Source organism: Balaenoptera physalus (assembly GCF_965194825.1).
Source record: "Balaenoptera physalus genome assembly, chromosome: 10".
Classification (NCBI taxonomy): Eukaryota; Metazoa; Chordata; class Mammalia; order Artiodactyla; family Balaenopteridae; genus Balaenoptera; species Balaenoptera physalus.
Genome location: NC_138889.1, coordinates 109,067,359 through 109,092,185, shown reverse-complemented (window position 1 = coordinate 109,092,185; position 24,827 = coordinate 109,067,359). Strand labels below are relative to the sequence as shown.

The 24,827-nt window shown below is 45.0% G+C and overlaps 1 protein-coding gene across 10 annotated transcripts in view; it reads left to right on the top strand.

Moving 5' to 3' along the window:
- CHKA (choline kinase alpha) overlaps positions 1-24,827 on the top strand; it is a 66,800-nt gene that overhangs the window by 20,335 nt on the left and 21,638 nt on the right. For 7 of the 10 annotated variants that reach the window (XM_082409745.1, XM_082409742.1, XM_082409750.1 and 4 more), the window contains exons 2-3: positions 10,141-10,252; positions 21,344-21,397. In XM_082409745.1, the coding sequence (XP_082265871.1) occupies positions 10,141-10,252; positions 21,344-21,397 (166 nt within the window). Of the gene's footprint in view, positions 1-10,140; positions 10,253-20,364; positions 20,395-21,343; positions 21,398-24,827 lie in introns of all 10 variants that reach the window. The other 3 variants (XM_082409744.1, XM_082409747.1, XM_082409743.1) reach the window with 2 other exon arrangements.

The following is a 24,827-nucleotide window of genomic DNA, read 5'->3' as shown; positions in this document are numbered from 1 at the left end:
GTGGCATCTCTACGCTGAGGTCCAGTCGGTGCTCCCATGGGTCGGAAACCTCCGCAGGTAGGCATCCTGCCACAGTCCAGGGCCGAGTGACATTCGTAGACGAGTCATGTGGAGAAGGCAGGGTCGCCCCAGGGGTCTGACCTTTTCAGGGACCCTGTTTTACTGATGAGAGCTGCAAACAGACCTGGTTTGTGAGTCACCCTTTGTCCGTTTTGGACTGTGAATAAGGGTGAGTAGGATTCTGTAGGGTGTACATACGACGGCAGGTAATTAATGCCTGAAGTTGTGGTTGTGGCCTTTTACTGCTTTCCCCTGCACACAGGCTCCTGGAAATTTCATCTCTTCCGAGTCTTCCTCTCTCAGTTTTCCTGCATTGCGTTTGGCCTGCCAGCGCAGGGGTGGAATTCAGGATGCTGCACTAAAGAGTACCGTGGAAGCCACCCGGTTCAGAGATGTTCACAACTACTGAAGCATAATTTTAAAACTTTGACAAGTCCAGAGATTATGAACTGCACGAAAGTGAGCCAATCGGCAGGAGGAGGGCAAAGGGCACGGGAGGCCGGTGTTGGCAAACCTTCCCTCCCCAGGCTTTATTCTGGAATCTTTTCTCTTGACGGTTTTGACAATGGCCTGGATGCCTGGATGGTGGCAGGTGCCTGGGCTGTGGAAACCAGGTAATGGGAGAGTGGAGGAGAAGGCGGTGGGCTGTGTGTGTGTGTGTGTGTGTGTGTGAGCCCTCCCTGACAGGCCTCAAACTGGGGGGCTGCGGGAGTAGGCCACAAAAAGATAACGTGGGGAGGAGAAAAAGAAGTGTATGGCCAGGACCAGAGGGAAGCACCTTTGGTCGTGCTGGTGGGGGACAGGTGCCACCTCCAAATAGAGTTACAGGTAGGTGTGGGAAGCTGGAAACCCAGTGTGACACAGAGGTTTCCTGAAACTCGGTAACTTCTCTCATTCCAAAGTCCTTAGTAATGCTTCTTCTTTTTCCAGATCCTAAAATCAGAGGCATCTTTTTGAGGGCTTGATTTCTCCTAGGGTCTAGCAGTTTCAATGGAAGTGTTCACTGCTTGGGAGCAGATTTTAATCAAATGGTGATTGCCATGGATCATACACACGGAGCTTAATATTAAGAGGACGGTCATTCATAGGTTCAAATAAATCAATGAATGGTCGATTTAATAAACCACTTAAGGCAAGTTATCACTGGTTTAGAAAGGAAAAAAACAGCATTATTGAGATGTAATTCACGTAATACAAAATTCACCCTTTTAAATGGTACAGTTCAGTGTTTTTTACTATTTTTACAGAGTTACACAGCAATCACTGCTGTTTTTTCAGAACAGTTTCATCACCTCAAAATGAAACCCTGTACCATTAGCATTCTCTTCCCATTCTCCCCTCCCTAGCTCCTGACAACCACTGATCTACTTAATTTTTATGGATTTGTCTCTTCTGGACGTTTCATATAGATGGACTCATACAACATGTATGGCCTTTTGTGACCAGTTTCTTTCACTTAGCATCATGTTTTCTAGGTTTATCCGTGTTGTAGCATGTATTGGTACTTCATTCCTTTTTACGGCTGAATAATATTTCATTGCTTGATATACCACAGTTTGTTTATTCACTCATTAATTGATGGACATTTGGATTCTTTCCCTTTTTTGGCTATTATAAACATTTGTGTTCAGTGTTTGTGAGGACATATGTTTTCATTTCTCTTGGGTATATGTCTAGGAGTGAAATTGCTGGGTCATTTGGTAACTCAACATTTAACTTTTTGAAGATGTCACTGATCTTTTGAGCCCTCTGTCAGAGGATCTCCACAGACCCCAACAAATATCCCTATTGAGTTTGAGAGGATATTGGACAAGATTATTGTTGCTTTGACCCATTGTGATCTTTTTACCAGCGCCTTTTTTCCCCTTGCTGCCAGTGATCTTGGTTTTATACATATACTAAATTGCCAACTGATTTTTGAGAAGAGTTCATTATAGTATATGCTGGTGATTGTGTATTAGATGCCATAAAGTTTTATGTGAAACAACTTCTCTTTATTAAAAATTACAAACATTTATAAAGTAGTAAAGAATAAAATTTTGAAAATAATAAAATAGCTTTATCAAATCTGAACATGTGGCTTCGGGTTCCCTTCTTTTGCCCAGAGGTAACCACCATTTTGCATTGGTGTTAAAATTCTGTTTCATTCTGAAATAAGATTCTGATCTTTAGAACAGAATTTTGAAGTCTTTTATAACCTGTGTATTTGGTCTGAGTGCTGAAACATTAGAGCATTTTTTGCGACAGGTGTACTTGTAGTAGGGTGGTTCACGTATGGGGGGTTAATAATCCTGTGAGTCATGGAGCATTTGGTTCATATTTGACTGTAGGTAACCAATTGTCATCTAGGCTTCTATTTTAAGAAGACCTTTCACACCAGGAAGGCGTGATGATATTTCCTGCTGCGAGGAACTTTGAGAGACAGTAGCATCAAATGCCAGATCTTAGTTTCGTGGAGTGGTTTTTGTTTTGAAATGATTTTGTGGAATTTGTCAGGGTTCTTTCAAAATTAATTGCAATCGGGCTTCCCTGGTGGCACAGTGGTTGGGAATCCACCTGCCAATGCAGGGGACATGGGTTCGAGCCCTGGTCCGGGAGGATCCCACATGCCGCGGAACAACTAAGCCCTTGCACCACAACTACTGAGCCTGAGCTCTAGAGCCTTCGAGCCACAGCTATTGAAGCCCGCGTGCCTAGAGCCCGTGCTCCGCAACAGGAGAGGCCACCGCAGTGAGAAGCCCGTGCACAGCAATGAAGACCCAACGCAGCCATAAACAAACAAACAAACAAATAAGTAAATAGGAAATCTCTTAAAAATATAAATAAATAAAATTAATTGCAATCAATATGATGCCAACTGTGACACAGTTTCTTTGACTGCAAGATGTAAAATAGATAATCTAAAATTTTAGTTGATCAGGTCTAGATCAACTAAAGTTTTAGATTATTTGCTATTTTACATCTTCCAGTTTTCTTTTCTCCTCTTAATGATTAGTGCAGTAAATTGTATGGCTTCATTTGAGGCAGGTAATGAATTGACATTTATCAGTTTGGGGGGAAGTTACTTAGCGTAGAATCACTAAGGCATATCATCAAGAAATCCATTTAAATAAAGTTGCTAACTTTCAGTATGTTTCATAGTTTATTTTCGTTAACTATTTTTCCCATATTGATGTACTTACAAATATTCCCTTTGCAATAATTTTTTGACTTTAAAATATTTCATGCCATTTGTTAACTTTATATCTTGAAGCATTAAAAAATTTCATTATCTTCACTAGCAGTTTAGTGTTTTAAAAAATTATATTTTTGATAATATCAAGTTTTAATTGATTAAAAAACAGGTCAATTGAGATATGAGACAGGAGTTCTGACACTACTGACAGGTGAAGAGTGAACCAGTGTGGCTCTGTTTTAGGACACTTTGGCAGTAAGCATCAAGAAATTTTAAAATGGTAGTGCCCCTTGGTCCAGAAAACCCAGCTTTAAAGGATCTCCTCAGATTGTGCATAAAGATTGAGATATAGGTATACATTTTATAGAGTTGTGTGTAGAAGTAAAAAATAATGGGAAAAAAAAAAAAATAATGGGAAAACTCTAGCATTAGGCAGTTGGTTAAACCATGCTGTATCTTTAAGGTGAAATTCTTTATCTTTAAGGTGAAATTCTTTAAGGTGTATCTTTAAGGTGAAATTCCGTGCACAATTAAAAATGATGTTTTTAATGCTGAATTGATGGAAAATGTTCATAATATAAGTAGAAAAGGAACTTTGTAGAGCAGTATATTTGCCATGATCCCAATTTTAATAAAAAGAAAGAAATTGGGAAAAGGAGCTTAGGAAAATGACAAGAAAAATATATACTACAGTGTTCAAAGTGGTTATATTTGAATAATAGAATTTGGGTAAGTAGTTGTCTTTTTTATTTTGGGGGTCTTTCAGATTCACGTACACACAACTTTTTGGAACCTGGATTTGAAAATCTGAAAGTCAAACAATTTAATACACGTTAAAGCAGCCTACTTTAGTTGCTTCAACAACTGATAAACTTAATTGAGTTTTAAAAAATATGCCAGGTCACCCAGGTTCTTCGTCACTTGTGGTGTGTAGGTGATCTTGAATGTGCCAAAAGCAGCACAGCACTACCAAGCAACTGCTTTGTGGCTCTGTTTTCACAAATTCATTTTCTTTAGCAGATAAACCAGTTAGCCTTTTGGTTCTTCATTTTGGAGTTGGTTCTTTGTTTTGTTTTTGCATGGTTTTTTTTTCAAATATCCTTTATGTTCTATGTGTGTTGTCATTTGATGAGTCAAATTATTCTCAATTGTAAGTTAATTCTTGATAAGCTGTGTATCAAGAGAAATTGAAATAATGATTTTCGCATCTCATCAGCAGTCTGTAAAAGCAGCTCTGTATTCTGCTCGTTATTCCATTGGTACTGTCTGAGGGACCTGTGGGGTGACGATTAGGGACGCACACTCAGCTGGATCCCTAGGGCACTGTAGAATTCCCGCCAGCAGTGACTTCTCTTTTCAGTGTCCTACCTGCCATGGCTTGCTTACATATGTTGAATATGAAATAAATATGTTATTCTCATCTTATTTGATATTTTGCTTATGTGAGTATCTCTGTGCCTCCTAAATTTAATTATGACATGTATGTTTATTATAAAGCTCTTCTGCCACATGTTAAAAAGGTTGAAGTTTCAGACTTCTTTGGAATCCTTGAGCGTTCCTGGGGTTTTACTTGGATATTCTTGACAAATCCCATGGTAAATTGGCTGTTGTGTTTCTGCTGTTGTTTCTGTGGCGTATCTTCCAATCGTATCTTCTTCCTAGTCGTATTATTTAGCTTGTTGGTGTCTGACTTTTTTCTAGGTGGTTTCTGACAGTTTGGGTCATCTGTGACAATGACATTGTTTTATTTATTTTGATTGTTACTTAAAAATCATCCATGTTTTACTTCTTCCCACTAGGGCCTATTGGGCGAGCGGCTACAGATAATACAAGAGATGAAGGATTTCCAGGTTGTGGGCTTGTTTGTGGCCAAGCCGGCCTGCTTTCCTTCTTTGGGACTCTGGGGATAAACTGAATCGAGTTACACAGCTTAGAACAGTAGTTCATCTGTTTGCTCTCGCCGTGGACTGAGCTTTCGAGAGTATGTGACAGGAAGGAAAACTAGGGCTTTTAACTGATGTCATGCCTATCCTGTTGCTTGGTAGCCAGAAGCCCGTGCTGGCTGTGCCTGGACGTGGCAGGCCCTTGTGACAAGCCATGCACTTGGGGCACGGGCCTGAGTGGAGGGGAAAGGAGAAGGCTGCCCGGGCCCTTCTGTTTCTGTGCTTTCCTGCTCCCCATGTCTTCCTGAGCTGGGGTGGACAGCTAGCTTGCTTCCTGGGAAGTAGGTCCTTATTCTTGCAGAGGTTCCAGATGCCATGATTGCTTTTCTTTAAATAAGCTGTTGAAAAATATTCTTTAAAATGACTTTTATTTACATCTGTGAAACATTGTTTCTGTAGAAGCACATTCAAGTTTCATTGGTGAAGAAAAATGAGATTTTTTTTTTCTTTTCTAAACCATTGAGATATAGTTCACATATCACATAATTCACCTGCTTAAATTGTAGGATTCAGTGGTTTTTAGTATATGGGTTTTTTTTTTTTTGGCCGTGCAGCATGTGGGATCTTAGGTCCCCCACCAGGGATTGAACCCGCGTCCCCTGCACTGGAAGCTCAGAGTCTTAACCAGTGGACCGCCAGGGAAGTCCCAGCATATGGTTTTTAATATATCTACAGGTATGTGCAGCCATCGCCACAATCAATTTTAGAACAATTTCATACCTCAAAAGGAAACCCTGTCCCCTTTAGTCCTCTTCTGCCCTAGCCCTAGGCACCCACTCTGTAGATTTCCTCGTTCTGGACATTTCACATGAATGGAATCATTTAATATCTGGTCTTTTGTTCTGGCTTCTTTCACTGAGCATGTTTTTAGGGTTCATCCATGTTGTGGCATGTGTCAGGACTTCATTCCTTTTTTAAAAATTGTGGTAAAATATGCATGACATAAAATTTACCATTTTAACCATATTTAAGTGTATATAGTTTAGTGGCATTAAGTCGGTCACGTTGTTGTTCAACCATCACCACTGTTCATCGCAAGAATGTTTTCATCTTGCTAAACTGAACCTCTGTGCCCATTAAACCGTAATTCCTCATCCCTGCCGGTAACCCCTCTTTGAATTCATTAGCTCACTCCGAATCTGTTTTAGTTATTTTGTGTGTGTTTCCTGGAATGAGGTATGTCCTTTTGAAGTCTAGCCCTGCTGACAGCTTGATTTTAGCCCTGTGAAACCTGTCTAGAGGCATCTGACCTCCAGAACTGTAAGATAATAAACGTGTGTTGTTTAAAGCCACGAAGTTTGTGGTCGTAAGTGACAGCAGCCACAGGAACAGAGCCATTTGTCTTATGCAAGTTAGTACAGACTTGTCCTGACGTTGGGCTCCTGTGATGGATGGCGGTGCCCGCAGCACCACTGTGTGTCTGGCATGGCACGTGGTGCCCTCCTGCTTGTGTCCCGTCTCTCAGCATGAGGGTTAAAAGCAAGGATTCTGGAGCCAGATGCCGTCTTCCATCGTGGCTCTGCCACTTTCTTGCTTTGTTTCCTCCTCTGTGAGATGGAGGCAGTACTGGCACTGCCCTGTAGGTTGTCCGGAGGATGGAATGACCCCACCCTTGCTGCATGCTCAGGACGTTGCGGCCCCAGGGCTCCGTGACCCTGAGGTCTTACAGTGACTGAATTTAAGTGCTGCTCCTTTACAGAGGAGTGCATTTTTGAGGGTCACAGAGGTTTAGCAACGTGCCCAAGATTACACAGCTAGTAAGTGCAGAACTAGGGTTTGAATCGGCTCCCTGGCTCTGAAGCCTGTGGCTTTTCTTTTACATGATGCCCTCCCCCAGGAGGAGGGGACTGTCCCTTGGGGAGCTTACAGTCTAATTAGAGAGCCAAGGCTGACCGCCAGCCTATCAGAGAACAATGTGCGATGGTCAGTTACCCAATGTAGCAGGGAGGAGTTTGGAGAAGGGAGGTTCCGGGAGAGTGCTGTGGGTCATTGTCATTTTCAGAAAGTCTCCATTGAGCATCCGCCATCTGGGGCCTCTGGGCCTTGAGAATTGAAGTTAGACGTGGCCCCTGTCTTCAGGAGCTAGCAGGGAAGACAGCAGAAGATTCTTGAGGAGGTTGGGCTTTGAACTTGGTTTTAAACAGTAGGTAGTTTTTATTTTTTTATGAACTTATTTATTTTATTTATTTATTTTTCGCTGCGTCGGGTCTTCGTTGCTGTGCGTGGGCTTTCTCTAGTTGCGACGAGCGGGGGCTACTCATTGTGGTGGCTTCTCGTTGCGGAGCACGGGCTCTAGGCGTGCGGGCTTCAGCAGTTGTGGCACACGGGCTTCAGTAGTTGTGGCTCGCGGGCTCTAGAGCGCAGGCTCAGTAGTTGTGGTGCACAGGCTTAGTTGCTCCGCGGCATGTGAGATCTTCCTGGACCAGGGCTTGAACCCGTGTCCCCTGCATTGGCAGGCGGATTCTTAACCACTGTGCCACCAGCGAAGCCCAGTAGGTAGTTTTTAGATGGCAGAGAAGAATGAGGAGTTTCCAGACTGGAAGAACAGGAGTAAGTGGATGTGGTGACGCTGTATCAGTTACTACTAGGTTTAGCTGCTTATAACAGAGGACCCCAGAGTCACAGTGGTTAAACAATATAGAAATTTATTTCCGTTGTGCATTAAACAGGTCCAGGAGTAGCCAGGCTGAGCAGGTGTGGCAGCTTCACGGCTTGATGGGGATGCAGACTCCTTTCAACTAACCGCTCTGCTGTTCCTAGGATGTGGCCGTTAATCTCGTGATCTAAGAAGCTGCTAAAGCTCTGGCCACATGTGCTAGTTAGGATCCTGGCAAGAAAACGGAAACACCACTAGGTATTTCAGCAGCCATAGAGGATTTAATATAGGGAACTGGGTGAACAGGCGGTGGAGAACCAAAAAAGCAAAAAGGGAACACAAGTGATTAAAATAAGGAATACTAGGTGGTGCAGGAAGCAGGCTCCCGGGGCTGGGGGACAGGGGAAGAGGTTGGGGTGATCAGAACCTGGAAGCTGAGAGGAGGGACCCACGGAGTTGGGATCCCGACCTCCAAGGAGAGGGCACTGCTTGGCTATCGCTGGGGACCCCGAGGCTGGTGTGGGGTCGCCCAGTGAAGTGAGGACGGGAACGGGTGGGTTGCTGCCGCAGCACGCAGGCAGGAGCAGCAGGCAGACACGTCTGCGCCAGAACCTGATGAATGGGAGCAGCTGATATGTCATCGGCAGAGTCCCAGCCCAGCATCACAGCAGAACTAGAGTGGGAATTTGGAGCCCAGAGGCAGTAGCTTAGCCCTGACCCACCACTGTCTCCTCGGTCCACACAGCAGGATGGATGGGGAAGAGGGGGCAAGCGCGTGAGCATGTCGACGTTGATATCCCAAAAGCCACATAGACACTTCCTTGACGTTTTATTTGCCAGCACTTGGTCGAACAGGCCCGGCCAGCTGTAGAGGCAACTGGTAAATAGAGTCCTGACGCATTGCACGTTGCTGCCTGAGCACAGCCCAGGTTCTCTAACCTAGGAGGGTGGGGAGTGTCCGCCACAGGGGTGGAACTTTGAGCACTTTTGTGGCACCGTTAATGCAGCAACGTTAACAACCTCCAGATAAAAAGTTCTCCCTGTTATCTTTCTTCCTCACACAAAGTGAACTCTGTCTCTTGGACCATTTCTTGGCGGTGCTTGTCACTGCGTGCTCAGGATCCCTGTCTGACTGGGTGTGTGATGATGCAATTTAGGTTTGTATTTAGCCTCACTTAGGGGAATGTAGCTTCACTAAGACTGTCAGTGGATAGAACAGGGAAAGAGGCTGCTGGCTTCTGTGACTGGGGGACGTCGTTCTAGGAAGCTCTGGTCCACCTTGCTGATAACTTTTTCTCCACGAGTTTCACCTATACTGCTGTGTGACATTGATGCATCTGACAGGCAGGTGTAGACTCAGGGTTTGCTGAAGCGTCTGGTTCAGACATTGTCCCATGATTTTGAATTCTTTCTTACAGTTTTATGTCTGCTTTCTTCATTAGAGCGCAAGTTTCTCGAGGGCAGGAACCAGAGCCTGTTTCAGTTTTGTGTTACCCGAGCTTCCAGCATAGTGCTTTGCTTATGTAATAGCTCCTTACACTTTATTGACTAGCTATGAATGGGGTTTGGGGACTCTGAAGTCTACTACAGATGAGGTGCCTCTGGTCTCGAATTCCTGATTGTACAGTATTTTGTGTTCATTTAACTCCAATCCCTGCATTAACTAACCACCCTCTGCATCTAATCATTTCCAACCCAGGTAGGTGATTTGTCCCCGGGGCTATACTTTCCTGTTTAAACGTCCCCTGTAACTTGTTGCTTGTCTTTGGTAGTCACAGTAGAAGGTTTAGGGTATTGAGAGCTCTGAGAGCTCCAATAATTGTTAATTATTGGAGCTCTCAGAGCTCCAGTAATTGTTAATGTTGCAAATTTTTTGAAAAGGCTGTTAGGCAAACCTGGTTAAGAAGGGGTGGATCTTTCCACTTCATAGTGGAAAGTCCTGGAGGAGATGGTTTAAGTATTGCCCCAAGAGTTTAATCTGGCAGTGATGGGTATATGATGGGAATTTTGGATCATACATGAATGTGGGCTGGAAGGGAGGCATCTGGGATTTCCCCCCATTACCAGGGCTGAAGAGGGTCTCCTCGCTCCTTGTCACTCTCTGAGGCAGATGCCACATGCAATTATAAAAACTCCCCCCATCACTATCCTAGAAGAACAGATCCAGAATTTGCCTGTTTTTAATGTGACTCGTGGAATTGATCTGAGAACTGCGGAGTTAATCATTTATGTTGCTAGTATGCTGAGAGATTAAATGAAGACTTAGATGAGGACAGTTCTTGTGGAATGGGTCCTGACTTCTCATCCACAAGCGATTTAGCTTGCTTCCAAAATACAGATACTTATGGTCCTCTTGTTTCTGGCAGAGGTGGCCTCAGTAACATGCTGTTCCAGTGCTCCTTACCCGACACTCTGGCCACCGTTGGTGACGAGCCTCGGAAGGTGCTCCTGCGGCTGTACGGCGCGATTCTGAAGATGGTGAGTTCCTCGGCTGCTTGGGGATGGGAGGGGCCTGGGCACAGTTCTCCTCCTCTTTCCTAATTAACCTGGGAAGAGACTTAAAATACGTTGTTAGTGGTGTTGTAAGAGCTATTTAAATATATTGCTTTTGCTTTAATTGGGCTGCACAACTTGGTTTTTTGTTTATATTCTAAGTAAATTCTGTCTTTACTTATTATTTGTTAGTAAACTAGTACAAATACGCCCAGCTTTATATCCAGAGGAAGTACAATGTTGGTTAAATCTTTAATAGTGCTGGATAATGCTTGGATTTTCCACACACTGAAATTTTCAGCTCAGATTTAGGTTGTAAAATTCGAATGTGGGGAAAGTATTGTTTGTATAGCATCATCAAAAAGGGTTTACAGGATAGTCCCAGTGGAAAAGTATAAGCTCAGTGAAGCCGAATGTATTAACTACCTCCCTTTGAGATTTCTTTAAAACTTTGAATTTGTTAGATTCCTAATCTTTCTAAATTTTTATATTACTTAAATAATTGAATCTTTCAGTTAAAGTACCTTATTTGTTGAATTGTCTTAACCGGTTATAGGATATCCCAAATGTCTGGATTTAAAAAAAAAAACTATACCATGAATTTATCATTTTACTGACCACACATATAAATGTGTGTATGTTTCTGTGGTAGAATTTTGATATCCATTTAAATCTTCCTTGGAAGGGCCCATTTTGATCTTCATGAAACAGAGAATAGTTTTCTGACTCAGTTTTTTTTTTTAAAGACTAGTCTCTTTCAGCTCAGTCTAAAAAGCAGGTCACGTCCATATCTGTGATGATTCGATTATATGTTGAGAAATATTAAAGTTAAAATTGGCACTCTGCATATTAACTCATTTAAAAAAATTGTCATGATGTGACTGAACCTTTTCATTGGGTAATTTTCCCTTATCCCTGTCCAGATGTGAGAGTGGCCAGGGTCTGAGGTTAGGAACAAGCTAGCGTGTCTGAGGAAACCTGAGGCCAGTTTGGCACTAGATTCACGTGCTGACTGACAGCCGACCCTGCCCCCTGACTGACAGTGTACAAGCAGAACAGGGTCTGTGCTTACCATGCAGTCCAGTTTTTTATTTAATCAAGTTGCAGTTTCAGAACAGTTCTTGAACTACCCAATTAATGTCCTTTTGGGACTTTTAATGAAATCAACCTTCAGCCATCTTTTTCTCTGAGGACCTTCTGTAGCAATTAAGTCCCATTTCTGCCCGTTCGTTTCGTGTGCTTTCATTTAAGCAACACTTTAAAAATAATAGCCAGCTGCTGGAATTGCATGTGATATGAGACTATTGTTTAAATCTGATTTATGGAGCCTTTGTTTCTGTTTCAACTTAAATAGGAGCGTTTTCAGTGTGCACGGTGCGCTCCTCCTAGGCCGGGGGCAGGCCCTGTGCCCTGAGAGCAGCAGAGCCCTGTGGAGGTGAGGGGGTGCTCTGACGCGTGCTGTCCAGGACGCCGGTCACCAGCCACGTGTGGCCCTCATATGCCTGAAAAGTGGCAAGTGCAGCCAAGGAATGGAGTTTTACATTCTACGTAATTTTACTTAATTTACATTGCAGTGGTTACATGGCGCTGGTGGCTGCTGCGTTGGCTGGCACGTGTGCCCTGTTAAGGACAGGTAACTTAGCAACAGCCGGCTGCAGCGCAGGCCGTGACCTCGCGGTTTTCTTTTCCCCTAATAAAGATTCACCATCAGTAGTTAATATTTTGTCCTTTTTGAAATTTTAGCAGTCTAGAATTATTACCTGATAGTACTTAAGTGCAATAGAAATGTCTGGAAATAGAGTTTGTTTGAACAGAATTCGATGTCCCTATTTATTTTTAAGGGGAAAAAAAAAAAGACTATTAGGTAACTCAGTAGAAAAATAGAGAAGAGTTGAAGCCACTTAAAATGGAATTAACTTTTACCAAACGAATGGATCAGAGTATGTTTTACATGCAGTTAATGGGGGAGGAGGGGGCAGCACTCTAGATTTAGCTTCTCAATTCTATTTTTACTAGGCTGTTAGTTTCCATTCCTGAAACTGCATCTGCTGATGAAGAGTAGAAGCTATGCTTGAAAGCACATGGGTAGAAAGGGAAGCAAGTAGCTCAGGAGATGGATAATGAGCAAACGTCTGACGGTCTCACAACTGACTCTGACGACAAACTCATTTTTGTTAGAAAAAAGCTGTTCCTTTGCTTTATAGGTGGGACTCAATGTTTTCAATATCATTACTCAGTTGATTGAGTCCCTAGTTCAAGTACACTTTTTTGTTGAAGTTTGAACTTAGTAAAACCATGAATCCTACAGCCTCAAGTATTTTTGGTTCCCAAGTTCTTTGAGGTTTGGCAGGGGCACTCGCTGCCAGTTTGAGTTTCGGACATTAATGGCCATTGTAAGCTGCTGGCCATTTGAATACTTTGGCAACATGAGGAGGGGAAGAAATTCAGGAACTCCGAACAGGAACTTCAGTTTAAGAGAGAAGGAAAGTAAGGGGCCGAGACTAAGCAGTCAATAAGACTCGAGGCCGGCGGCAGTGCCGTGCGCTTTACAAGTTGAGCTCTCACAGCACGGTGCCAGGGATTTCACCAAAAATGGCCAAAATTGATAGTAACTTGCCAGGATTTGCATTAATTAAGAGATGTGGCTGAGCAACTGTGGAACCCAAATAATAAGTCACATTACTTTCATAAATGCATGGATTAAAGACAGAAATATCACGCAAATCAAACGTTATGCTTTCCTTATTTTTGACTCTACTTAGAGGAAAGCACACACACACATCCCTATACATGCATGTGCATTTGTACAAATATAACTTGGTATTTCCTAAATTGGCCATGTAAATGCAGTTGTCACGTCCTTCAAGGTGGATTAGAATGAGCTCCTTCCCTGAAACATGTTAATTGATGACTGCACATAATGATAGACGTATGTATTTTCTCAGAATGTTTAGCTGTTTTGCTTAATTACGTGATAGACTGGTTTAGTTTAGTATGTCCCTTCTTTCCCTCTCTCCTCCTCGTTCCAGCTTTGGAATTTTTTACCTCTGTGAGAATCAAATATTATGTAGCAGTATTTTTTTGATTTACATTTGCAATCATTTACAAGTAACTTGGTTTCAAATAACGAGATGCTTCTCGACTTTCTCGTTTTTCTTCATCTTGGTGTTGCGAGATGTCTGACTTCCTTGATTTCCATAGCAGCCCTGAAATGACTGCTCTCTGGTGCAGTTCACTAAGGGTTAAGTAGCAGAAGGCCAAGGTAAAACCTCCTGGTTGGGTTTAAGGCCCACAGCTCTGTCCCACAAACAGCTACCTCTGCCACCCCCCATTTCTGTATAAGACGAGACATAAGCAGACTTCCCAGCTGTACCTTGGAGGTTTTGTTTAGGATTAGTGTTAATTTTAGGGCGTATGGAAAGTCCTGTAGTGGACAAGGGGAAAAATGGGTCCTTTTGAGAATAAAACAAGGTAAGACACACACAGCTTCGAAAAACTGCCACACCACACGATATTATTTGCAGGAGATTATTAAACATAAAAATATTGGTGTGATCTTAAAACAATGAATGTCAGTAGAATTCAGTGTCTATTTCACATAGGCCAGCTTTAACTTTAATGACGAGGAGGTTATTCTCATTAGCTGCATAGACGATGGAAACCGAATTCAACTATAAAATTACCCGTGACTAAAGCAGGTAGGATAGCTCAGTAGAAGTTTTGAGAAGTACTGGTTTAGCCTTTGCCATTGTGGAAAGAGATATAATTGCTAGAAGAGAGCTTGAAACGATAAAATTAGCTGTCAATGTAACTTGATTTTTTTCCTTTCTGGTATTGGGAAGGAACATGAGCTCTGCATCGTCCAGTAGCAGCCTTTTCCCAGAAGCAAGTTTGGCTGATTACAAATAACCAGTTTGCTTATTTATCATGAATTGTGGAAGACACAAATGTCAGTACGTATTGTTCTTTCAATGTAACCTGTGCCAGTTGGCGGAAGTCTCAGAGGGCTTTGTCCCTGCCTCTGTCAGAACAGTGACTGTGTCGAGCCAGTCCCTTCTCTGCACGAATGGAGAGATTTGGCCTCACCGTTTTGCACGGTCTCACAGGCATGAACGTTTATAATACACCAACGATCTCTCGAGTGCTGTCTGGGAAAATTTTGTTTTTGTTCTTTGAGTAGTAGAAGGCTAATATTAGTGTTTGTTGATGTACTAACAATAATTAAATGAAAGGCATCAAGGCACAACGCAGATTTGTATCAGTGACTCAAAAGAGTACCGTTTGGGACACGGTCTTTTTTGAATCCAGAAAACAAAATGTCTTCTTCCCTGTTTTCTCTTAACCCCAGTTTAATTAAAAATTCAGTCACGATAAATTACAGAGCAGCCTACAGATAGTTGGCAGTAACCTCTTGGCTGCTGAGAAGCTGCCTGCTTGCAGCACTTCCCGCTGGAGCTGAGACGGCATGGCTCCTCCGTGCAGAGCCCTGCTCGGTCCCGAGAGGCTGAGCGCGTGTCCCCGCTAACTGAACGCAGCGCATTCGATTTTTTTTCTCATTGTATTAGGTCATCATGACCTAATTTACTCTGCTTTTAAAAACCCCCCTTGTATGTGTTGAGCATGGTGTAATTATACCTATTTCTAAGGCAGTCAAAACCTCCCTCTCAGAAGTGAAACATGTTTCTAGTATTGCGTGTTCCCATTTGGTCTAACCTAGTATTTCTTCCATTAATACTCTCCAAAGATAGTTGCCAAATTACAACCTACAGTGGTATCACCTTCCGTACCTGCTTTGGTGCCTTCTTTTGATAACTAAATAAACCACAGACTATACTGTGTCTAATTTTGACATATGCGAAGTGTCTTTGTCTTGCTGGTCTTAAATGTTTGGGCTTTAGAGCATGAAGCCAGTACAGATTTCTGGTCCCTGGAACGCTGGTGTGACCGCAGCCCGCCCTCTTGGGAAGGAATGTCTTTGTGTTGGGTGGCGTGAAGGGCGTTGGGGGTAATGTACCACTTTAGCTGTATGTGCATGTGTTCTCTGCTGCAGGCTTGTCCATGCGATCGTGCCTGGAGCACTCTGGTTTCCAGGTGACAGACACGATTCACGGTATAGTATGAGTCCTCTGAAGTCGGAGCATTCTCTACAGCTGTAATTTCTTTCTTTTAGTTCTTGGTTTCAAGAAATGTTTTTTAAAAACAAAGTTGTAATGCTTACGTTAAGTAGCACCAGCTACAGTTTGTGCTTGCTTAAAGAGGTACAGTAGTTAAGATTTCAGAATGTTGAATATATCACTTTGGGTTTTTTGTTTTTTGGGGGTTTTTTTTTGGTCCAAAGCAGATCAGACCCTTTCTTCTGTTTCCTCAGTAGAAAATGACAAACATTTTGTAATTTTAGAAATTTATGGGCCTCGACTTGAAAATTCATTTGAAGTATTTAGCTTCTTCTTCCTTCATACTACTTTCAGCCTTAAGGAAATGCCATGTACATACTGATATGTTGGTTAGAGTTAGAAACTTCCTTTTCTGTCCTAGTCATTTAGTGTCCTTCTCCCCCACCCTGTGCCTCTATGAAGCTCAGCAGTGCTGATCTGACGTGGCAGGACACAGGCTGGAGAAGCGAAGGCGCTCTTCCTGGAAACGTGTTGCTTACAAGTCAACCCTTGGGGTGCTCATGCCGAAGGAACTCAGAAGCCTTTGGAGTCTTGGGGCCTCAGGTTACCCTGGATCAGACCTCAATTTTGAGAAGGTCCTGAAAGGCGCCTTCTTTACCTGGACTTCCACTCACCTGTCTTTCTCCTAGCTCATGTCTGCCTAGAGCCTTTTTTTTTTTTTAGTATTACATTTATTTATTTATTTATTTATGGCTGTGTTGGGTCTTTGTTTCTGTGCGAGGGCTTTCTCTAGCTGTGGCAAGTGGGGGCCACTCTTCATCGCGGTGCGCGGGCCTCTCACCATCGTGGCCTCTCTTGTTGCAGAGCACAGGCTCCAGACGCGCAGGCTCAGTAATTGTGGCTCACGGGCCCAGTTGCTCCGTGGCATGTGGGATCTTCCCAGACCAGGGCTCGAACCCGTATCCCCTGCATTGGCAGGCAGACTCTCAACCACTGCGCCACCAGGGAAGCCCCTGCCTAGAGCCTTTTAGACATTCTAGTCTCCTCTTGATGTTCATCAAGGCATCCGATTTTGTGAAGTTCAACAGGATCACATTGTCTTAGATTGGTCCTTGGGTAGATCGAACATACTCTAGAAAAATGTTAGAAATCATTTGTCCAGTAAAATGTTAGGAATCATTTGTCTGTTTAAATTCTCGTAATCCGTATGTGTTCACTAGGTAATCACATAAGCTATACTTTAAATCATTGCATTGTCATCTCACATTTTAATGTGTTCTGTAAAATATTTTCAGAAAAGGCCGTAAGAAGCCATGAAAGCAGTAAATGCAGAATGTTTTCGTAGAGATCAGGAAGCAGGAAGGTTAGGGTCCGTGATACTGAGAAGAAAACGTGAGAAGAACCGCATGACTGCTGTGCATTCTAGGGAGTCAGGATTCTCACCCTTTCCTGCCCCAGCTCACCTGAGAGGTGGGACACAGTCCGATCGATCGTTAACAGGGATGGTGACAGGTGTGCGCCCCCCCCCCCCCCCCGTTGAGAACCTCTTCTCTCGTAGAGAGTCGACATGGTCAGATAACCAGGGTGGACCTTAGACTCTTCAGAGCCACAGGCAGTATAGTCAGGAAGCCCGTGTCCCTCCAGGGCCAGCCCAGCCTGTTACTCTCAGGATAAACACTGATAGTCTGGAGTCCCTCGGGACTCAACTCAGGAGGTTAATCTCAGGTTAGTGAAGAGATGGGTGATTTTCCTAGACCAGATCTTAGATGCCCTAGAAGTTGAGTCTAGCTAACATTTGGATTATTCTTTCTTAATCACTCATTTATAGATCCCAAAGCACTTTATCAAGGCTGCAGCCAACTTACTCCTGTTTTAAAAGAGCCTTTATCTCCACACAGCCACACATACACAGACTAGGAAAAATGAAGATGCTGCTTTGTTTCATCTCACAAATGTGGTTTTATTAAAGTAGTTTAATCATAAAACTAGTTCCCTCAGCATTAGCAGAATCTTTTGTTAAGAACTGGCCAAGCAATGAGCGTTTATTTGGCTTAAACAAATTTAAAGAAATAAGCCTGTTATATTGTGGAATATCAGGTAACTTACTTTTTTCATAGTCTTCTTTAAAAAGTACAAAAACCTCTAAAAGCCTGTAAATGAGATTTTGCCAAAAAAGTAACATTTGAAACCTTGTACCAAATATATTTATTGTAAAAGTAACATATACTTTTAAACACTTTTTAAAGTATAGGCATATGTAAAGTGAAAAGTCAGAATCCTCTATGCTCTCACCTTACTGCCTTAGCTCAGGGGTCCCCATCCCCCGGGCCGTGGACCGGTACTGTTAGGAACCGGGCCGTACAGCAGGAGGTGCGCGCCCAGCGAGCGAAGCTTCATCTGCCCTGCCGCCCCCCATCGCTCCCCATTTCTCACATTACGCCTGAACCATCCCTCCCGCCCCCGGTCCGTGGAAAAATTGTCTTCCACGAAACGAGTCCCTGGTGCCAAAGAGGTTGGGGACCGCTGGCCCTAGCTAATAGAGTTTGGGCTTTTAGGAATTTAGGTTTTAAATTTACAAGTGCTTGGTCAATCGCAGATCTGTTTCCTCTTTTGAACTCTTCTATAACTTTAAAACAAAATATCAGCCACACCCCCTTTATTATTGTTACCACTTTAGCCTATTTGTTACAGCACAGCTCATGAATACATGGGTCATAGTGAATACTTGTAGATTCTCTTGAAAACCAAGCCCAAAATAGGAAGAAAAGAATGTGGAAGATGGGAGGAAGCCAGTGGCAGTATATTTTTATTACCATTGGGTGTCTTCTTTTTTTGTGTTTATGACGTCTTTGTAGCATACGATTCACTTATTTATTTAAGTGTACAATTCAGTGGTTTTTAGTATATTCACAGAGTTGGGCGTTGTCTTAAGCATGTGGGATACATTCTGACTTCTTAGGTCTTGAAGTTTCAGCGTTTATTTTTAGAAACATTTTATTATGGAGAATTTCAGATGCACACAAAAGTAGACCAGAAGAGCATAATGAACCCCAGGTACCCAGTATCCATCTTTCTCTCTGACCAGCTTTCTTTCGTCTTTACCTTCATTCATTCTCCAGGGTTATTCCAGACATTGTACTGTTTCTTCCATGACGGTTTCAGTCTGTACCCATATAAACTGATTAAAAAAAAACATGACTACATTAGTGTTCACATTAAAATTTTTAATAATTATTTAATATTAAATAACCAGTTAGTGTCCAAATTTCTAATAAATGTTAAAATTTTTTACCTTTATTTTATAACTTACTGAAAGCTAAGTCTTATTAATATACAAGTTAGTTGGTGAAGAATTTGGAGTCATGTTAAATGCTTGTACAATATATTTTAATATCTGCTTCAAATAAATTTGTGCCTCTGAAATAAAATCCCACAGATTCCAAGTTATATTTTACCTCCTTTCTTCCTGGACAAAACAGTCCTCTGACTCTTTTTTGGCCACTCTCTCTTGTTGGCTTACCTGTGCAGGAGGCTGCTTCTCTCATCTTTCCGTGAATATTCAATCCGCTTGGTTTGCGATTTCCTGGTCTTGCCCTTATTACCTACAGGATTGAGGGAACCTGAACATTCTGTACTGAGGAAACAGAACAGAGGGCTGGGTATGGCAGAAGTCCATCTTGCCTTCCTGATGGTGCTCTGATGGGATAAGTAATGCATTCACTTGGGGGTGGAATGGGGTGGGCAGGGGTGGGGAAATTATTAATAGAATTTATTTCGACCTAACAGCGCTAATATGTTAAAAAGCAGTGGCCTCGGAAGCAAGCCAATTTGTAACTTGGATGAGGTGACTTGCTGGCGTTGAGAGCACCATTAGACAAGGGAAAGGGAACTTCTGCTGGCTAAATAACCCCTTAACTGTATCTCCCTAAGAAGATACAGTTCAAGTAACAACAGCATAGGAATAACCATAGTCATCTAGAATTTTGTACAGGTCAAATCCCGTTACAACAAATTTCAGTAGGATATCCAAATTCCTTGTTTGTCTTTTCCTACAAAGTATCAAAATTAAAAAAATATGTATATATATTATATGCAGTATATCAGATTATAGAACTTTTTTTGTTCTTAACTGTCTTTGGGGAGAAAAAGCACAAGGATTTAATATTTGGGGGACATTTCAGCCCCATCGGTCATTCTGACACTGTTGCCAGTTCCCCCACTACTGGGCTCACAGGTGTAAGTCTGCCCGTCTCCCTTGGTTGCTCCTTGAGCTTCCCAGCGCAGGAGTGTTTATTTAGTTGTGCCAGCCACAAAGTGCGGTGAGCACCCGGGTTTGCTGGGGAGACCAACAGTAAAGAAAAGACGGAGTCCCTGTTCACTGGGAACGTGTAGGCCACTGGGGAGAGGGAGCAACTAAGGTATAGGTCTGAGGCCACGGTGCAGTCGGGAGGGTATTTTGGAGTTAAGGAAGGAGCGACGCTTTCATGGTACCTAGATACGCCTCCCTAGGGTTTCTGTCACACCCTACGTCAAGCCATCAGCAAAAGTCTAAAAGTATTTCTGTAGTATTTTCATTTTGTAGCTTTCATTGTAACGGGATTTAACCTGTAACATCTTTTCATCAGAGAAATGCAGATTACACAAATGAAAATATCATATATCCCCCATTTGTACTTTCTGTACTTTGTACAAAGTGTACTTAACTGTGTGTTAAAGATATTATTTGAGTATGTATAAGTGCAGGTCTTTTGCAGATAACTTCATATGAACGTGGTTATTTATTGTGTTTACTTTTATATCGAGTAAACTAGAACATGTACTGTTTACACAAAATGTTAAATGTCTGCGGGACGTCATTTCCGTGTATGATGGACGGGAGCTGTCGCTTTAAACCGCTGAGGTGTTTTGAATGATGCTAGAGTAGCTGGTGGTGCTTAACGTGGCATTTTTTTTTCCTGTCCACACTTTCTACCCTTGGTACAGGTATTTTTGATAAAGCTGTGGAATGGAAAGGTATGTTTTTCATGGGATGTTCAAGAATCTTTTACCTTAACATTTTAAAAGAGCTTCCTTTATGGGCTTCTGTGTCTGACGTAAGCAGACTTAGTTTAATTTTAACAAATAACATTGTTCTAGGGGCAATATTTGAGTATAAAATTTTGACAGGACACGTATGAAGGTTTTTAAAGCACTTGGGGTGGGGGGTTGCTTTTAGAAGATAAGATCTGCCATGAAGAAAGGATGTGGCCAGAGAGTTGCTTATGGTAGTTCGTGGTTGAGGTGTGTTATTGACTGAATCCTGGTTACCAATAATTTGCAATTTCATTGAGGAAAGTGATGAAAGTATCTCTCAATACGTTAACATACGAAATAAGCTTGGGCCTTTATTAAACTGGCACGGGCCTCTCTCGGGTGGAGGGAGACCCCACGCTGAGCTCGTGGTGCCCTGATGGTCAGGCTCGGCCGCGCAGGCCGGGCGCCGGGCTTCCTGCCCACACAGGGCACCCTCGCCCACCCTGTGCTGACCTCGACGGCCGCGAGCCCATGTGCGCCCCCTGCCCTTGCAGGACAGCACCTTCCTGGGGCTGGCGTTGCCTCCAAAGACCCACCTGGCTAAACAAGATAAGCCAGCCCAGCGCCTATCTTGAGGAGGCCTGATTGGGAGAGCAGCCGCCACTGACTTTCCTCCAGCAATGAAATTGTGAAAAGGTACTCGGGGTGGTGGTGAGACTCACAGCTGTGTGGTCTCGACAGCACATCCCTTTTCTCGTAAAGAAATGAAGTGCTTCCTCAGGTGTCGGTCCTAGTGTGGGACGCTGGTGGTGCATTTAGACTGCGCTGAGAAACACTCGCTAAAGATCTGAGATGTTTTGTAAAGCCCGACTGTTCTGATGGTTGCAAAGTTAGTGTCTGCTCAGTGTTCCCCATCTCACTGGAAGTGTTTGCTTTTTCTCATTCGTAGCGGTCCTGTAATAAGGAGGGATCCGAACAAGCTCAGAAAGACAATGAATTTCAAGTAAGTAATTCAGTCCGCTCTGCATTTGTGTGAGGTGTGAGCTGGTGGTGGGCAGCCTTGCCCCCCTGCTCTGGCAGCGCCCCTTCCTGCCCTGGAGTCCTGCTGTGTGTCCCAGAGGAGGGGCTCTGGGGGTACTGGGAGCCGCCGCAGTGAGACCCAGCGAACAACCCGTGTTCCATTTCCTACTGAGGGTGTAGGGAGTGGACGTTGTGCCTTTAGGGTGATCTGAACAGCATTTGGGGTGCTAGGAGGTGGCGGCTTGGGGTGACCTGCGTGCGTGATATTCTGATGCGGAGGTAGTCTGTCACTGCCCAGGTGTCTCAGTGGCTGCCCTTCCCCGGGGCAGGCAGGAGTGTTTTTCCCTCTGCGTGGTACCCGGCTCCCAAAGGCTGCTTCCTAAAAGACGAGATTTCACTCAGAAATGCGTATATTCAGAAGAGCTTGAGGTCAAGAGCACCTGCTCCTCTTTGAGGCTCAGAGGTGGGGCGTCTGGAGTAGTGATCTCCACACGCCGGGGAGAGAACAACTTCTGAGCCCACTCCCCTGGTGTGTGGAGGTTTGTGTGTAACGGGGGGAGTGTGTGGGTGTGCGTGTGTAGCATACACACCACACACCCCGTCATATCGACACACGTAAATACACTGGTTTTACTAATTGTATACGAATTATTAAAGTGATCAAGAAATAGAAATGTAAAAGAGGTGAGATCATATAAAGGAATAAAAGCGCTGCTGTTTTTTCCTCGCGGTTCCGTGGATGTTTTGCACGGGCCCTGCTCCGGAGACCGTGGTCTAGAGGATCTGGAATGTGTGCTCTCTGGGGTGACGCTGACTGAGAAGCTGTCAGTGGGACGTGACTGACGTTCTGTCTTCAGCCTCCTGGGCCCTTTGTGTATAGACTTTTCGTCCTTCCTGGGAGTTGAAACTGTTGGGTCACTAGGACCTCCATGACGCTAAATCTGAAGTGTGTTTCCAGCTCCCGTTTTATCTAGACTTCTTAGCAGCTAAGGCGGCCAGGACATAGGGACACGAAGTAAAGGCCCCTCGTTTCCTGCACCCCTCCTTCCCTCCTTTGTGGGCTCATTCTCCGATTGTCTTAAGTACTCAGAGTCCCCAGGCCTGAGGCCCTATTTCCACCCCCCCGCCTTACCCGGCCACCTGATCTAAAGCTGGTCCTTGCGTTTCTCCTAGGGGCCAAGGGTCTGCAGCTCCTCCAGCCCACAGCCCTGCTTGGAACTAACACTAGCTGCTACCCGTCTCCTGGGGTGTCTCACCAGGTCCAAGACTGAACCCATACTCTCCCCACCCCTCCAACCAGCAAAATCTAAATCCGGCCTTTCTGGGCAGGCCAGGAAGCAGGGAGTCACCTTCTGTACCCTTGTCCCCTCACCCCCGTGTCCCATCCACAAGTCTGTTGGTGGTTTTCCTTTGAACCATATCTTGGATCTGTCTCCTTTCTCCCCATCTCTGGACTGTGCACCTGCCTAGTCCAAGCTGCCACCAGCTCCCCGCTGGGCTTCCACTTCCACTCTTACTTCCTGCAGACCATTCCCTTCGTCTTTGCCAGAGCCAGCTTTTGAACTGCTCATCCGATCGTGTCAGCCTCTCGCTTAGTCCTTCAGTGGTGGCTCTCTGCCCTGGTCCCAGTTAGGTGGGCTTTTTATCCTGCCAGGTCCCGGCAGCCTGACCCCCGCCGAGCTTCCCGGTCTCATCTCACAACGCCCTCCGCCTTCCCTGCTCCCCAGCCGTGTGGCCCGAAGCTCTGAGGTTCCCTTCCTGCCACGGGGCCTGTGCAGATGCTGCTGCCTCTGGCTGGAGTGCCCCGCTCCGCAATCCGCACCACCCCCCCAGCTGCTGCTACGGGAGGGAGCTCAGCTCCCAGGTTCCTTCCACGGGGAGCCCCGTCCTGCTCTCTCGTCTAGGCTTGCTCCTGCAGCACCGGGCGCCCCTCCTTGGCACTTTCCGTGGCTGTAAGTTTCCGTATTACGTGTTAACGTCTGCCTGTTCTTGTGAGATTCTAAACTCAGGGCGGGGTCCCGCTGCTTGTGCACACTCTTCTGTCCCTTCCTCTCGTTAGTCCAGCATGCCCTCGCCGCCGGGGACCCGTGCGTCACTGCCACACCACCTCCTCCTCCTGAACCGGCTGGATCTCTGCTCGGGGCCCAGCAGGCAGCGGTAGTAGGTGCTGTGATTTTGGTTTTGATCCTCTGCGTCAGAAGGTGGGCAGGTGGCTGTCAGAATGGGGAAGGTGGTTTGTGTTCTTTGAGCCTCTTTGAATGGCTGGTCTCCTCCAGCGGGAGGCCTGGCTCCACTCCCGTTTGTGGGGCAAAGCCTCGGAAGGGGGCCAGCGAGTCTCTGGTGGGCTCAGCGCCCTGGCCTGAGCTGTGTGTGTCTCACCTTTGCTCTTTGGCCTCCCCTCCCCACCAGAGAAATGCTGTTACGTCTTCTCAGGAGGGTCATAATCTCGATATTATTGCTGGACTTTTTAAAGGAGGAAAACCACACAGATGAAGTGAGAAGTCAGTCTCACCCTCCCCCAGCCCCCCACCCTGGGCCCTCCCCCTCTTCTGCCCGCTCTGCCCGGGTCTCCGTCTGACCCTGTCCCCGTTGCTCCCGGAGCCACTCTTGGCTCTGTCACCGGCAACTTCTGTGTTGCCAAATCCAAGGCCCACTTTCCTCTGCCCCCTGTTCGCTGTCTCCACAGCGTCTGACACAGGACACGCTGTCGCCCGTCCTGACAGCAGGCGTCTTCGCCTCCCGCACTACCGGCTGCCCTGGTTCCCCTCCTGCTGCCCCAGCTACATCAGGGGGTGTTAGGTTGCCGTGTAAAATGTGTTTCTTGCTGTAGGCACAGCCGGTTGGAAGCATTGCTGTAGGTGCTGGGCGTCCTCAGGCTCTGTGCTGCTTCCCCCTCTTTGGCCAGTTCGTTAGCTGTAACGCTGTCCGTACGCCGAGGACTTTGTATCTGGCCCAGACCCCGCGGCAGCCCCAGCAGCTTCTCCAGGCTGATTCGGTCCTCTTCTTCCTCGGTTCCTCTGCTCCGGGCATCGGCCCCTCCCAGGCCCTGCTTTGCCCCCATCAGGGTCACCGTATCTGCTTGGGGGTGGCCACCCCGTCGCGCTCCGTCAGGATACCCTCTGCTCCTTCTCTGCGCTGCCCCGATCTGCCCATGGCCCTGCTCGGTTCCGGCCCTTTCTGTCCCTGGAATGCAGGCTCTGTCCGGGCATCAGCCGCGTGTGTCTTGTTCTAATTGTTTCCCTGGGGCTTAGCACATGCCGGGTACAGAGTACATGTCCAAGTTACATTTGGGGGGTGAATATATGAATGAGTATTTCTGAAGCCATCGTGATTCGTTTCAAGTTGAGGTACTGAGCTGCTCTCCTGAGAAAGCAGAACCAGCCCTGGGTGGATGGTGGGGGCCGAGCCCCCAG